At 43.7% G+C, this 17,025-nt stretch overlaps 1 protein-coding gene and 1 long non-coding RNA gene across 2 annotated transcripts; one reads left to right on the plus strand and one right to left on the minus strand.

Annotated features, from left to right (window-relative positions):
• Window positions 1–796: 796 nt before the first annotated feature.
• LOC111845258 (interleukin-3 receptor class 2 subunit beta-like) lies at window positions 797–13,509 on the minus strand. The gene is made up of 14 exons (XM_023814560.2): window positions 12,873–13,509; window positions 12,036–12,464; window positions 11,365–11,512; window positions 11,141–11,267; window positions 9,754–9,923; window positions 9,479–9,583; window positions 8,570–8,699; window positions 6,186–6,340; window positions 5,626–5,756; window positions 4,357–4,525; window positions 3,799–3,886; window positions 3,643–3,703; window positions 2,713–2,816; window positions 797–1,965 (listed from the first exon to the last, which is right to left on the minus strand). The coding sequence occupies exons 2-14, from the start codon at window positions 12,036–12,038 to the stop codon at window positions 1,521–1,523; spliced, it is 1,836 nt and encodes a 611-aa protein (XP_023670328.2). The 5' UTR covers window positions 12,039–12,464; window positions 12,873–13,509; the 3' UTR covers window positions 797–1,520.
• On the plus strand, window positions 1,594–4,359 carry LOC111845259 (uncharacterized). Its single transcript, XR_002838579.2, has 3 exons — window positions 1,594–1,695; window positions 2,238–2,269; window positions 2,904–4,359. It is a non-coding gene; the product is annotated as an uncharacterized lncRNA (long non-coding RNA).
• Window positions 13,510–17,025: the final 3,516 nt, after the last annotated feature.

Genomic DNA, 17,025 nt, shown 5'->3' on the forward strand with positions numbered 1-17,025 from the left:
GTAATAATATAGTGTGCCATTTACCCAAAAGATTAGTTGTTTACGTCACTTCTGACATACTGTATCTGGTTGGTGGCACTACATGTATTAATCTGAGATGTAATATATTGGAAGGAGACCATTGCAATAGAGAGCAGTAATGACGTGCCAGATGGCACCAGTGAAAATCTTGGGGTGGCACAAAAATCGAAAGCCATAATGGAATTTCAGGAATTCTGTTCTGCTGTTGAAGTATATAGAATAGTGACTATGTCAACATGAGAGTTAAGGAATAGCATATCGGTATACTTTGGTTTCTTATTTTACAGCTAATATTACTAACTTGATATTTTCTTTCATATGGACTTCTTGAAAAATACGCTTTATTGATTAAATAGCACCTAATGTAAAATATCAGATAAAGGTATGTTATGCAGCATATGTAATGTATATGGAATTCGCTGGGGGAGTTTAATGGAGGGGGAAGAGGAGATTGTATCACAGTGACCGTCCTTTACGTATTAAGTATTCATTTCGCATTGGTAGTGAGTAAAAAATACATATGAGAAATAAATATGGCCAATATGAACTACACCATTCATATTTAGCCAATGATACTGAGCCATCTTTGTGTGCGAATTAAATTTAAAGCACAATTTATCAGACTGGATATCAACAGTCATCTCAGACCCTGAAGATCTTGATTTTTTTTGAAGGATGACTGACATCAGGGCTAAAATACTCAGGGCTCCAGCCCCGATTGGTCGGACCTAACAGCGTCCATGTGTTGTACCATATATATATATTCTACCATATATTTTATGATGTAATTAGCCATTTTATTGGAATCCAGAGGTAATATGAGACACATTTCTGTACAAAAAAATGCAATAAGTGTTCCATAATGTTGAAAATTGAGATGAGATGAAAAAAAAATCATCCGTGTCTTAATGTGGAGGATGTTGAGTTCACAGATAAAATCTGATTCTTATCCGACATAAAAACTGGTCTGTGGTCAAAAATCTGCTTCACAGGATATGTAAACACACACGCGTCTGTGTTCGAGATACACAGACAGTAAAGAGAAGATGTAATCAGCGAGAGAGCAAAAGCTCAGTGGTATACCGATTCGCTGAAGTCTTAGTCTGTGTCACTGATCGGACAGATTATCGTCGGCCGCAAGATTACTGGCACTTTCTAACAGTGGCTACAAGATACTCTCAGAGTCTTTGAAGAATTTCTCCCTAGTTTTGAAGCTTCATGGAATTTAAGAATACTGAGCTTCCAGTGCAATATCAATTAATGCTATAATATGCGCAAAGAATTAATTAGGCGACAAAATCCCAGGTAATTTTAGCATCAGTAGTCTTCTCTTAAGGCTTCTTCTTAGAAAAATAGAGCCTGTTTCTCTATGCTGCCCTCTAGTGGTGCATTTTTTCCTGCTCTGTGGTCCTTTAAGTCCAGTGGGAAAGACTTAATTGAGAGGGCCCCTCTGACTGGGATTGGCAACAGACCTCCATAGCAACAGCCCTGAGGACACATCACACCTGTGACGGAGCTTTGGTGAGCAAGGGGGTGCAGGCCGGGGTATAGGAGTCACTGTCCAAATTCAACAGGGGCTGCAGCTTGCAGGATTCCAGACTCTCATCCACTGCGGCCTTCAGACAGGGGCCAGTCGAGGGCGAGGGGACCTCAACATACTGCAAGACACAGCGGGTAAGTGCCGACTGGCAGGCAGGAGACACATAAGGGTCGTCTTTTCCACAGAGATGGTTGACGGCCAGCCCGTCTGGCAGGGGAAAGCCTGAAGGACCGATGATAAAGGGGAGCGCCAAACATGCAAGAGGCGTGTCTTTGCTCGGCCCATTGCGGCGCTGTCTTCCGCGATCTGGGGCCGACTCCCACCCCTGTTCAGCGATGCATTGGTATAGTCCCATGTCATCTGCAGACATCAGCCACATTGGCTGGCTGTGGTGATCTGACAAACTGAGAGAAGGATGGGGGGGGGGGGGGGTTAGTAAATCAAGTCCATTAAGTGGCATTAAGGTTTTTCTAAATAAAACCTGGCTCAAGTTTCCCATTAATCATCTTTTTATTTAAGCAAATACATTTCTGAAGCATGTTGTTGATATACACTATGCTGGAATTCAGATGATGTTGGCAGATTAAGATAAAATAAAATCCTGGTACATTTTTTTTTCTTTTTTCATTCATCCATCCATCCATCCATCCATCCACCCACCACTTATCCAACACAGGGGACCCAGGAGCTGATTCCAGGAAACACAAGGTAAGGAAACACCGTGGGAGGGATGCCAGTCCAGTGCAGGACACGCACATGCACACGCACACACACACACAGGTTTGTAATTATATTTGTGGGGACTCTTAGACATAAGTAACCAAACAAAATACGAGACTTTCGGCATTTTTAGCCTTTTGATTCCATTCAGAGATCTGCGTGGGGACCTGAAAAATGGTCCCCACAACGTCAAAATAATAGGTTTTTATCACATAGTGGGGGACATGTGGATGCGGGTAGAAATCTGCCCAGCGTTGGGAGAACCTGCGAGCACCACACACGCGGAGGAGGCTGGGATTGGGACTCCTACATTTGGAGAGACAGTACGACTCATGTTGACACGCAAATCCTTGCTGTTTTTTAAACGCATGATTCCAGTATTGTCTCCAAGCCCCGCCCACTGCTTCCTCTTTGCCAAGCGAGACACTTACTCGAGGCAGGCTGGGGGTGTCTGGGCGTTTTCCAGCATTTCCACAGTGCTGACGGGGGCCTGGTCCTGTTCCCTGTACACAGCCAGCCAGCTCGCGGGAAACCCCTGTGGGAAGATGAGGCGTTAGCACGTCCGCCTCTCCCTGACACATCACGCTCAACAAGGTCTTCATGCCTTATCTGACGACTGCAGGGCCTTGTCTGGGAAGCTTAATTCGCACCGAAGTGGCTCTGGAGGTGAAGAGTGAGAGTAGGAACAAAAAGAAAGAAAAACAGGAAGAAAAAGAGGAGGAGAGAGAGGAAGTGAAAACCGTGGAGCTCACGCTGCGGTCCCCATTGCAGCAAACGGCGCAACATCCGCCTTACTTAGGAAGCGAGCGTCTTCCACGAATCAAAGGTGGCCCATGGCCCCGAAGATGGGCAAAAACTGACCAATTTACCAGTCAACCCATCACAAGTAAGACTAACCTAATCCCAGGGCAAACAACTTTATGAACAGAAATTGAGCCCCAACATGAAGATTACGAAGGAAAAATGGGTTCAAAGTATATTTCCATTTAAACGGTCCTCTGTCCCCAGAGGGTGCTATACTATCACGGAATGACGTGCCCAATGCTGGGAATAAGGGCGTGTAAATGGGGAAAGGGAACACCAGCTCTGTCCCGCGATGGTCTCTTTGGTACACAGCAAGGGACTGTAATGAAAGTGATTTACGGCTTGTTCCCCTCTAAGGCCGAGTGGACATTATTAAACTAATATCGCTCTGCATAGTTTCACTTTTCAAATTATATTCAATGCTATTCTCTTGGGGAAAAGTGCCGCGCGAGATCAACGATATCGAAGGGACCCCGGCGAAGTGAGTAGCCGATAGACAGGCGATGACATAAGAGACGAGGGAAGGTAAATAGGGAAAAAATGATAGAAGAACTTGCCATGTTCAACACTTTGCTCTTCAAAGGTGACGGGATGGATTTAAACCACGACTGAATGCTCCTGAATGAGGTCCAGAAAAAGAAAAGAGTTATCAGTGACAGAAGCCTGATTCCAGTTAAGTGCAAAGCCAGCACTGTAAGTAAGGAGAGTGAGACCTGGAACAGGGTGGGAGACCATAGAGAAGGATGAGGACGAATATGATCAGGCAGGCCCCAGGGACGAAGTACACCAGGATGCTGACGGCTGACGGAAAAGCAGAGAATACACACAAAGACGTCTGATCATACAGGAACATCCTTTGATGTGAAGTCTGCTCTTGGCATCATCAAAAAGAAAACAAGCACAAGCAAGTGAATCACCTAAGGGGCACAAAATGGCCACGACTGGTGGTTTGGGTTGTACTGCAAGCACAGAGCTGCCGAGAATGTGTGTGACTCATTGGCCAGATTTCCTTTACATTTCCCCCAACCCTCATTTGTTCCAGGAATGACTAATGTTACAGCAAAGACCCTACACACCACTGTCTACATTTTGATTCAATTTTTAAGATTAATATTTTAAACTATTGTTTTGTATGCAGCATTGAAGAGATTTAATTCTCTTCCAGTCCCAATAAAAAAGGTTATCATCATTACGGCAAAGAGGACATTCAGACATAATAGTGAGTAACCATAGATATTTAGGCTTCACCCAATGGATGAAGGGAACATTACCTAGGGGTGTGGTCCACTCTGCTGGCTCTGACCAATCAGAAGGGATTCCTCTGTATTCACTAGGGCCAATCATGGCCCTCACTTGGGCAATGTAGCGTGACCCACTCCAGAGAGACGCCTGACTGATGTCTGAATAGGTGACAGATGAATTGTAGCAGTCTCGCTCTTTCTGGACAGATGGAAAAGTTCAGAGACAGACCACAAAGGTTTTCAGTCTGACATAATCACTATGAGGACAGTGATGATTAAGGCAACTAAGAACAAATGGTAACACTTTGCATAAACTGTACTTTCATAATACCTTTATAATGCATTCATAGAGCATTCATTGCACATTCATAATGCATGTACAGAATATTCATAAGCATGTAACTATACCTTAACACCCTAACATACCTTAACAGCTTTAATATAAATGATTAACAATCATTAAATGATAATAACAAACACTATAATAGAATGATGTTTGTTACAGACAGACAGCAAGTAGTTTAACTGAGTGCCATATACACAAACTACATGAATTATCCAACACTTCTATCCAAAGCAACATATACTTTGTTGAGATGGTGGGGTCAGACGGTCCCTGTAATCACTCTGCTGACTACAGGATTTGAACTGGTGACTTTGAGATTATGGGCACAGTGGCCTAACCCGCAGAGTCAGACATCATTTTAACAGAAAATGAGAGTGACAATGGGACCAAAGGGGACAAAGTGACTCATTAATTTAAAGACTAACAGAGATTAAGACTGACTGACTGACTGAGAGACAGACAGAGACTAAGGGTGTTTCTCAATACCTAGAACGCAAAGATCGCACCTGTGGTCTTGGCAAAAACCTTGCTAACCTGCCTCCCAAGAACGAACTCGGGGTGCAATGAATCACAGGAGTGGTCTCGTTTGGCGGAGATGCAACCAGTGCATCCTGGATATTTGGGGCGGGGCAATAATGACATCCAGGGATTTTTATCATTCTCTGTACTTCTGTTCTTGAGTATTGGAACTGGTCTTCAGCAATGGAAGATGACATCAGACAGGTACACGAGAATACAAGTACGGTCAAGTATGCATATTGAGAAATATCCTAAGACTGGCTGACTGATTCACAAAGAATGGCAGAGACTAAGACTGGTTGACTGAGACAACGTGACTGGCAAAGACTAAGACTGACTGATTCACAGAGACTGACAGAGACTATTACTGACTGAGACATACATAAAGGCCGACAGACACACACGCTGTCATAGACAGACTGACAGACTCTCACCGGTGTTTCGATGCACCAGTAGCATATCTCATAAATGACTGGCACCAACTCTGTCTTTGATGGGGTCCAACTTAACTTCCAGTGTCCGTCTTTCTCTTTAACCTGCACAGGGTCGGGGCGGGGGAGCCAGACTGGTGGGGGGTGGGGGGTGGGGTATAGGCAAAATGTTAAATGAAGTACATCCAAGTTTCTCAAAAACATAGAGCTATTAAAAAGTGCTCCCTGAATCTGCTAGGGTATCCATGCCCCTCTGGTGCCCCTGAATCTGGCTCTCAACATTTCCACTTTGTTCAAGGGTACAACACAAATTTCCATCACAGGATTTGAGCAAGCCAAATCCTGTAGCCATCTTCCCACCCTAGATTTTCTATCCATCTAGGTACCTGTTATCGAGTTTGATGGCTGCTGCTTCATCACAGATAAACTAACCAATCACCAATCACTGCCTGACCATCTATCCAAACACAGGCATGGGCACTGCAGTGCTACTAATCAAGGGCACCAATAAAAGGACACAGTTCCCTGGAGAATGGGAGGACTCAAAAGAGGAGCCCACTCACTGTGTTCGGCCACAGGGAACGACCTGTAGATGTAGGTGGGGGTGAGGTTCAACAGGAGCACACTGTGCTGTGAGGCCAGGAGGAAGGAGCAGCTGAACTGCAATGCTGGCTCATCGGGTTTAACACTGACCTCGGAGTCACCACAGAGCTCGTTCCTGAGATGGGGGGGAAAGAGAAAGAAAGAGAGAGCAGGTGAGGGAAAAGAGGAGGCGAGAAGAACACGGATGGAGAGATCGCACCATGGGGCAGACAAGTGGAGAGGTGGTAATAAGGCGAGGGAATAGGGGACGTGGTCAAGAAGGAAAGACACAGGGAAGACAGAAGAACAGGGAGGAAAACAGACAACACAAGGAGCTGGGGGATGTCATCCCAACGGGTTGGAGGGTCGCACTGTCATCCTAAGTACCAACCAAAACAGCCGAAAGCTCCCCGTCACGAGCCAATGAGCCAAATCCCAGGCCAGGAGCTTGGGGCTCCACAGCCAGCCCACAGAGCAAGAGGGACAAAGCAGTGATGTGAGGGCATTCATCAGCCCTGCAGTGGAACACTGACTGTTACTATACCAGTGTTTCCCAATCCGGTCCTCAGGGACTTGCAAACAGTCCACGTTTTTGCTCCCTCCCAGCTCCCGGTCTGCATTACGCAGAATGGTGGAGGCCTTAAATAAGCAGAAAGTTGTCCGCAACAGCAGCAGTTCTGGCTGGTGGACTCTCGCTTCCTCTGGCTATTGAGGAACTTGTCCTCCCATCCAGCAAAAAAGCCACAATTGATCATGGTAAGAAATGTGGAAGTGCTCGTCTCCGGAGTGACAAACTCAGCATTTCTAACTTTAACAATCGAAACAAACATTTAAACAAGTGGTTTTATCTCTCTTTTGCCTTTTGTATTGAGGCTTTTTCTTATCCAGACCTGTGTGTTTTTGGCTGCAGATCGGAAACCTGGGCAAAGCAGGGATCCGGGGTCACTTTACAGGGGGAAGCAAGCGGACGTCACACTGACCCGATGGAGGTTCATTGTGCAACCTTACAATGGCGACATTTACCATTTACCATTAAAAAAGGAATTTAGATAAATGTTGAGAAGCTGCGTGAGTTGAAGCATGTTGAAGATCCTTTCGGATGGCGAGAATGCCATCAAAAAGCCGTCGGGCCATGAAGCAGCACATCTGGCAAAGCGGCTCTGACTCATGGAGCCCTTAGTCTCTCTAGCGTGCTTTGACCCGTCTGTCACAGACGCAGAGAAAATGGGCATGGTCCAAAAATGTGAGTGAAAATGAAGGAACTGATGAACCGTCTCACAGACTGGATGCTGAATGACACAAAGAAATCACTGTGCTCATTTGTCACCAGCAACACAAAGAAATTCCTCCAAATTCGAGGACTTAATGGTTCATTTCTGACATCATCTCCTGCTACATGGAAAGGCGATCAACATTACAAAGCTGCCCAAGGAACTGTTGCTACCCTGACATTCACCAATAACAGTGCAGAAAGTGGCATGAAATTGATCCAGGAAAGACGAGGAACAGAAGCAGGTCCTGTTCCAAGTCGTACAGAAACTTTGGCGTCAGTGTCCTGATCCTAGCAAGAATGCTGGAAAAAGACTGGGCTGTCAGATGGAAGAGGCCTACCTGAATGACATGCTGACAAGTTTATTTGCTAATACTCCATTAATTATGCGTTGAGCTTCACTGATAATTGACAGTCTTTGCTGAAGCCTGGGCGTGTAGTTTGTTGGGTTATGAAGACTATGCTGTATATTGACTAATGTCTATCAGGAAAAACTGAACTGCAACATTTTTTTATTAATTATTTTGGACATTCTGTTGTTAATTTATTTTGCATATTTAATTAATTTCATGTGGTTGCTGTGACAATTATTTCGACTAAATAATATGCATGACTGACTGATTGTTTCCACACCGCGAATATCACCTGTAATGATGAAAGCTTCAGGTAGTCTGTGTAGCCCCTAAATATTACACAATTTAGTTAATTTTTCCATCTTTTTGTCTTACAAATGGGGGGTGAGAATGCAGCCATCTCTGGCATCATTTTCAAGAAAAAGTTTTTGTGCCAACCTAATGCACACACACAAGCACGTGCACACACACACACACACACACACACGGGTCTGTAATTATATTTTTGTGGGGACTCTCTGTTCATTTCTGTGGGGAAAACTCGAATCACAACATGATGACCTTAATCGATACCCAGCCCTAACCAAACAATATATGAGACTTTTGGCATTTTTAGTTTTTTGATTTGTAATATAAACCTAATCCACACACACACACACACAGATTAGGTATCTATATCTCTCCCCACTCTCTCTCTCTCTCTCTCTCGCTTTAAATCCCAAACTTCATAAGGCAGACTCACTTGGCCATGCCGCGGTACCGGAGCCTGTAGGTGACAAACTGTGCCAGCTCCCTGCTCAGGTCCCAGCTGCAGAGCACCTTCAGCTCCCCGTCAGAGAGGCACTGCAGGTTAGTGGGACCTGGTAACATGGCTGGCAGAGGCGAAGAAAAGAGACCCAGCATGTTACCTCTATAACCAGACACTCTCACTAAACCGTGTAACAGTCTAAACTGAAAATCTTAAAGGTATCTAAAAAATTGACACTGGTAGGTAAAACTGTTATTCCATATAAAGGAAAAGTTTTAATTTCTTTCTGTTTTTTTCCCACAATACTTTTCAGACCTATTCATAAAGCTCCTGGAAAAAGCTAAGAGACCACTCCAATTTTTTTAAATCTGAATTTTAAAATTGTGGTTAAATCCTCATTCTGCTGGCTAAAGGATACGCAGAGCAGCAGTTTGCTTCCAGGTTCAAAGGTTCTAAGACAGCAGTACAGAAGAATAAGGTGAAGAAAGAGACATTGGCAATGACCAAAAAACGAGCCAGGCAGAGGGTAGAAGTGACTTTCTAATGGCAGAGATGACTGTCAGCTTATCCATCAGTGCCTCATGAATTGAAGGATGACCTCAAGTGACCTTCAAAAGGAATGGGAAGCATTAAGTGGTGTGAAGTGCACTGCTAGGACTACAAGAAGCCCTTAAAGACCCATAAAGCAGGAAGAAGCCCTTCACCAACGAGAAGAGTGAAAAGTGAGGCTGCAGTTTGCAAAAAAAAAAAAATATTTTACACAGACGCATTCACATAAACTGAGAAATAAGTGAAATTAAAAATGTTACTGTGGTCTCTTAAAATTTTTCCAGAGCTGTAAATACACACAGATGTTTTCAGTATCTCCCATAGTGCTTCCCCCACAATTCTGTAATCACTTACCGTCTTTAGTCTTCCACTGCACCAGGGGGCTCCAGTCACGTCGGGCTCCCCTTTCTACCTGGGACCTTACTCTGGCCTCATACCAAGAGCCATTCACCAAAGAATCTGCCAAGTAGTTGCACAGGAGAACCGAGTTTTTGTGCTTGCAGATCAAGCCTTTGCAGATTACTTGTTCTAATCTGAATAATAGTTTCTGGCATAAAACTGTCTTGAAGTCTCTAGAAGTCTTTGGATAATATAACCTATGAATGACTATCCTCCACCGCGGGACTGACCTTGTCGGGACAGGTTGAACACCCTGGACAGCAGGTGTACATGTGGCGTCCTGAAGAGGAATCCATCATTCTCTCCCATGGTAAACATGGTGGTGTTGTATTGGCAGTGGAAGGTGGTCCAGCCACCCGGAAGGTGGACAGAGGGTCGGTATGGCAGGCATGGGGACTCTCTGGAGAGTGGGAGAGAGAAATCAAGATTTAATCTTCTACTTATAAGTACCACAGCATGTCCGGCTGAAGAGCTGGTAGCAGCCTGTCCTATCACCCTTCCTCTTCACCCTCTACACTGATTTCAGGTACAGGTCTCAGTCATGTCACCTGCAGAAATACTCTGATGACTGTGGCCTGTGTCAGGGATGGACCAGAGGATGAATACAGGAGTGTGGTGGACAGCTTTGTTGAGTGGTGTGAGCTGAACCATTTACAGCTTAACATCACAAAGACAAAGGAACTGGTTGTAGCTCCTCCTCCCACCCCTGTAACCATCAGAGGAACGGATCTTGAGGTGGTTGAGGAGTACAGGTACCTGGGGGTTCACATAGACAGTAAACTGCTCTGGTCCAAGAACACTGACACTGTTGTCAAGAAAGGGCAGGGCTGGTATTACTTATTGAGGAGACTCAGGTCCTTCAGTGTCTGTAGTAAAATGCTGACTATGTTCTATCACTCTGTAGTAGAGAGTGTGGTGTTTTCTGCAGCTGTGTGCTGGGGCAGAGCGGTGAAGACAGCTGATGCCAACAGGCTGAACAAGATGATTATAAAGGCTGGTTCTGTCCTGGGTGTCAGACTGGAGAACCTGGCAGAGGTGTCTGAGAGGAGAATGCTGAAAAAGCTTCTCAGTATCATGGAGAACCCCTCTCACCCCATACACGCCTCCATCATGGGTCATTAGAACACGCAGCAAAACTCACTGCCTGCAAATGCAGAACCAAACGCCTCAGGAAATCCTTTCTACCCGTGGCAATAAGAGTGTATAACTCTTCCCCTTTCTGTAGGTGATCTTCTTCACCTTTTTCAGCATGTCTCACCGGTATGCCATTCAATGTTTGTTTTCATCCCCTCATCACAAGCTGCTATCATCTTATTCACGGTACAAACACTAAGTCACTTTTCATAACCACTTGCACTAATTATGTGCTATTTTATTATATCTGTTACAGTTATTTGTTACTTTCTTAGATTTATTTTGTTATTCTGTTTTGCACTATTACTACTGTTCTTTTTAAGCTCTTTACCGTCTCATCTTTAATCCTCTTGTTGCACTGAGCATGTTTAAGACAAAAGAATTAGGATAAATAAAGTTCTTATCTTATCTTATCAGGTTATCTCAGCTACTTGGTACCAGCAGCCCCTCTCCTCCGCGATCAGCTCCACCATTTCTCTATACCTGTATTTCTTGGTGTCCAGGTGATGCAGCAACACAGGAGACCGTGCCTGAGATTTCTCCGTCCAGCTGCAGCGTATGTAGGAGAAGTAGTCGTTGTAGCACTGCAGCGACTCCAGCAATGCGGATTCTGCAGGACAGAGACGGACAGCGATCGGCTCTATGCCTCACAAATCTCCGACGCGGCTCTAGCACAGCGTCGCCCTGGAATGGACAGCGACTCTTACTGTGATACGCGGAGCTCCCGTAGGCTCGGTACATGTGGGGTCCCGGGGTCGATGCCTTGGCTGGAGGAAGGAAAACACCCAGGCACCAAATATGGCATACCCAGGCCAGAAGCATGGCGGGTTGGGGAGATTTGGCAACGGGCAAGAGCTTTAAAGGAGAGAATTCTTCCAGTTAGCAAGGTTTGTGAGTCACGGAAAAACATAAATGCCAAATCATCTTACCGTGACGGTAATTCACAGTAAAAATGTCAAATAAAAGGCACAGAGATGCACATAAGTACCCGAAGTTCACCGCGACCCTTTATAAATTTTAATTTTAATAAGCTTAATAGTGAAGATCGACATCAGTAGCCAAACAACCACCCTTAATGATAAACACAATTTCACTACATTTTCTCCACACACAGTTTAAAATAACTACACTTTTACGTTTATAAAACTTATATATTCCACCACAGCAATTATAAGACACAGCAGGAAGGATACACACATCAACACGGATGAAACAATAAAATACCCTTTTAAACATTTCACTTATCTTCGTTTTTCTCTCTGGGCTTCACGCTGCACTTAATTTATGAATCCAATCATTTCTCCAAGGCACATTAATCTTTGCTTAGGCTTATACAACATTCCGATAATATTCAACCATTTTATAAAGGAGACCATACCATATATATTCAGTATGCGGTGTCCTGCTTGCTGGTTCCTTCCAAGATTGTTCAGAGTATTTCAATGTACTTTACATGATATTATTTTGTAATGAAACATCTACGTGCCACGTTTAACGTACAGTCACTCAGTTAATGCTCCTCGAAAACTAAATTACGGCAGTTTTTCCACTTTCGATTAGAAAACAGTGTATGTATTATTAAAACGCCCCTAGTGTTTAGCGGATTAAATGTAGTCTATAGCCCTGTTTATAAATAATAATAAAAAAAACTCGCTCAGATCAGCTTCGGAGCTTCTCAAACTTCCCGCAGCCGAAAAGCGCTTTAGAAAAACAAGAAGAGGAAAAAGGAAATGCAGCGCGCGCCGGTCCCTCGCTGCGGGATTTCCACGCTGGACAGGAGCGGCATGTAAGGCTGGGACCTCGATCACTATCGGGAACAAAAGAAAAATGCACGAAAACATTAGGAAGACTGCGGATGCGGATCAGAAATGAAGCGCTAAAACTCCGTGTGATACTGCCATTACAAGAATCCTAAGTTCGAAAGTAAATTATAAAAACGCATTTAACTCTAATACTGCAAAAATCAGTTGTCTTTCATGTTACTGTAGCCCAATTATCCTTTAAAGTGTTTAATTGCTTGTCTGCAAACGTCTGCGTAAACAAAAACGTGATGGAAAACAAAACAGATTCTTTACGCAGTTGATTTACTGCTGCCATAGTAAAACATTTACTAACTGGATGGTCAAGTTAAAGTATTACATTAAAATAGTCGGTACACTCAGTGACGGGTGAGCCTTTCATTGCCACCTGATACACGAACATAAACTAGGCCTACCTGTTGATATTAATCACGGTATCAAGCTGATCTTTTACGCCTTTTATGTTTCCTTATGCCATTTATCTTGATGATAGTCTACAGAGTCTGAGATACATGCGTCTGAGTTTGGCTGATCGAAGTAATCCATCCATCCATCCATTGTCCAACCCGCTTATCCTACTGGGTCGCGGGGGGTCCGGAGCCTATCCCGGAAACAACGGGCACAAGGCAGGGAACAACCCTGGATGGGGGGCCGGCCCATCGCAGGGCACACTCACACACCAGTCACCATGCAGTAATTTCTGAGTCATTTGGTGTTTAGTTTCAGTACCGCTTACATGCTGCCGAAATCGCAAGGCAAATTACCTACAGCGAATTTAAAAACCATTTTCGACTTTCAATTATAGAAGCCCGTGATTTACAGGATATAGTTTGTAATAGTCCATAATAACAGGCCCCTGAACTATCCATCTTCCAACTGCTTATTCGGCTGGAGGGTACGCCCTTTACAAGCCAAATGCACTGACTTTAGTTTTATATAGTATAACTTTTTATAGGATAGTCCAGTAAAAAATAAGTAAATAAAAAATGAAATTATGAGAGACAGTTGCATAGTACGTTGAGCTTCATCTTGAATTTATTTCCGAAAACGCACTTTTTCGTCACCGTCTTTTGCGTAGCTAAAAATGCACACACACGTAATGGGTGATGTAGACACACCAGTCCATATAAAGCTGTGGTTTTCGTTTAGCTGGAGGGAACCAAATGGGTGGAAATGGAAATTTTTGTGTTGCATCGAAATAAGCCCTGACGGTGGCTGAACATTAAACGAACTGCAAGGCAGCGTCAAATGAGATATATGCAAATTAAAATGCCTGTTAATGTCAACTAATGAAAGTGCTCTGTGCGGAATATAATAGCATACACAATGAAAACATTAACACCTGTTTATCAGAGTTCATTTTGCGAATAGTAAAGATATCTCAGCTGGTTTCACTTCTGCTACAGTGTAGATAAGCAAAGCCGCGTGCTTCGAGCACAGTGTGCGCGGTGACCGGTGCGTTTCGAAATTCACTGTCATTGCTCGACTGTGCATAGGTGCAGGGGCGCCGTAAGGGGGAGGAAAGCTAGGATGATTCCAAGGGCCCCTGAGTGACAGGGGCCCTAAAAAATTAGGAAAATAACTGGATTGGTTTGGACTGGGGGGCCTAATATGATATGCTTTCATGGGGCCCAAAATCTCTAGCAACCCCCTGCATAGGTGTGTCTTCATTGCTGGGATTACTGACTGTAAACTAACATGGCGCCCCCCTGGTTGCCGAGCAGCAACGTCTCAAAGGAACCCCCTGTGATTACAGATTAGCTGGCCATTCAGAATGGCCATCCATCCATCAGTTGCTTATATAGTACAGTATCTTAGGGACCCTTTCCCAGCAAATACAACAAAAGGGAGGGGGTATGTGAAACAGGATGCCAGTCCATCACCCAGAGGACAATGTGCCTAATTGCATATCTTTGGACTGACAGAAACTTGCATAGGACTTCACAAAAAACAGAAGAGGGAAAGGATTAAAACTAGCGACAGACAAATTAATCTTCCGGAACCATTTGCTGTATTTTTTGGCTCCACTAGATGGCGCTCTTGGTTTGCTTTGGGGCATACTTTGAGCCCATTTGTTTTGAAGAGAGAGCACCATCTAGTGGGATCAGAAAATACAGCAAGTGGTTCACGAAGCTTCACTTGGCCATCACTAATTAAAACCCTCCCCCAGTCCTCAATCCTGGGGATGTGCAGCAACAGTGCTACCCACCGAACAACTGAACAAAGTTCCTGTTTTATTTCTATGGATTCCAATACCTTTGTATCTACTCTAGAGGAGGTTTAAACATGTTGGAGCAGGAACCTGCCCTACACAGAATCAACTCCATTTTGCAGATTCTCTGGTAACTTCTACACGGCTCGACTGGCACGCATCACCATGTAACTTGTTTTTAGTACAATAACCGGGATGGTACACCTAGAGGGAATTCAGGTGTGCATCACACCAAGCCACCAATCCTTCACACCACAGCAGGGATTTGACCGTTCAGCCCTTCTGCGGATGACATCTTCACCTCCCACTTTACAATATAGACAATATTCTTTTGAATTAACTTGACTGTAAAAATAGTTTTTTGCCGTGAAATACGTTAGAAAACTTGACATCTGGGTTTGATGAGCAGACCTTGGCAGCCTTTGTTGACTGTCAAGGGTAGAGTAGGAAAGACTCAACAGGAACACGGCCATTAACGAGTCTGCCGGACACCAAGTTAATTAACGTCTGGCGACGATTTAGCTGTGCGGGGTTTGTGGAATTAACAAAACGCTACTGTGGAGTTTTCTGTACTCTTTTTGGAAAAAAACCCAGACAATTGCTACCATAACCAGTTATAAGACCTAACAACTACAAATACATAAGAAGAGAGTTAAAGTATATATAGCATGTTTTTTGTCAATTGGATTTGGTCAATTGTGTCCACGTGTTTTCGCAGTTATGTGCCTAAATAAGGTCCTGATTGTTAGTGTGTTCAAAAGGTGTGTATTGGTCCTGAGAGTAGTGGATAATGGTAAGCTTTGGCTGGTCTGTAGGGGAAACAATTCAGTTTGAGAATATGATTAGAACAAGGAAAGTGGTTTAACAACTTTTATGATGGTGTTTAGAAACATTGAAGGCTTCCTTCAGAAGTGTTGTAGCATTTAAATGTGTGTTTCATGTAATGCCAAAGCTCTTTGCTTCTTTTTTCCATCCTTTGTTTAGGTTGGGTTCTAGGATCAATCTTCCAGGTGGGAACTTGTACTGTATGTCCAAAGGAACTTATTACCCATGCAAATGGGTCAGAGCTTCTATACTTTCCACTGGAAGTTGTATTCAAACAACCCTGCAGATATTCTACCAAATGTGATAGTCTACAACCAGCTGTAAATATCCTCATTCAAACCAGTTTTTTTAGTCCACCCCGCAGAATAAGCTGTTTCCGGTAACTTCGCTATACTTACGTATACAGTAGTAACAACCTGCAGCTGTTTCAAGAATAAAGTCTAACAGTTAAAACTAAAAAATATCACAACAATACTATCTATCTATCTGTCGTCTTTATTTATTCAGCACTGTACTTTGGTGAATTTTCGTTCTTTTAAATGTGTTGTATACATTTTGATTTGATGGGGCACATATGATATGCGGAATTAAACTTGGTACCATCGCAGTGATCCAGTGTTCTGAAACAGGGCTGTTTGACTCTTGCTAAACATAATTGAACAGAAGTGCTCTTGAGGTTCGCTTTACCGGGGCCGTTTTTGTATGAAGGTGTTGTTGTAACCTTTTACCTTGTGAAGTTGCATTTAATTATTATACATTTCTCGGTTAGGCACCATGGGAAAATATGCGGTAAATGACCTTAAATGAACAAACGTGTGGGACTGTCACTGCGAGTGGAACAGGTGCCAGAAAGACCTTTGATGTCGTGCCGCTACTTGACTTCCTGTGTGTTCATCACCGCCTGAGAAAAATCTCTTTTAAAAAAGAACCTTTTTTTTTTACTTAAATATTGTTAAAATGACTGCAAAGGTAAAACAAGAATAATTAAATAACTCTTGAGGACTAGACCCAGTTTAGGGACCTAGAACTGTAAATGGTCTGTGTGGCACTGTGGTGTCACATTGCACAGACATCAAACATGCTGTACGGACAGACGATCTGTAACTTTCCACTGTAACTCAGTTCATACGTCAAACACAAATATGTCCCATAAGAAACATACACTGTCAACATGCTGCTGAGCCCCTTAAAACACCCCCACTGGCTGGCAGTGTGGGGGAAATCCATACAAACCGCAGAAATCCCCCCCCAGTAGGCAATAACAATGTCGGCAATCTCTGATTGGCCCTCTGCCCTTACCCCACTATTTTCAAAGACTGGTGCAGATGAACCGGAAGCTCATGTTTGACTAATAATTAACTGGGGAATTTAAGTCATTTTACTGAAAGACAACTTTACACGAATGATTCCATAACAGATAAATGTCACAAAGCCTGTTTTGATTCAGCACGACATAAGAAGTGAAACAGGGAACGGCATATAAGACAGATTTAACATGCATCAGTTGCATAACAATGAGCTAAAACTCCAGG

This window comes from Paramormyrops kingsleyae, chromosome 5, assembly GCF_048594095.1.
Source record: "Paramormyrops kingsleyae isolate MSU_618 chromosome 5, PKINGS_0.4, whole genome shotgun sequence".
Taxonomy (NCBI): Eukaryota; Metazoa; Chordata; class Actinopteri; order Osteoglossiformes; family Mormyridae; genus Paramormyrops; species Paramormyrops kingsleyae.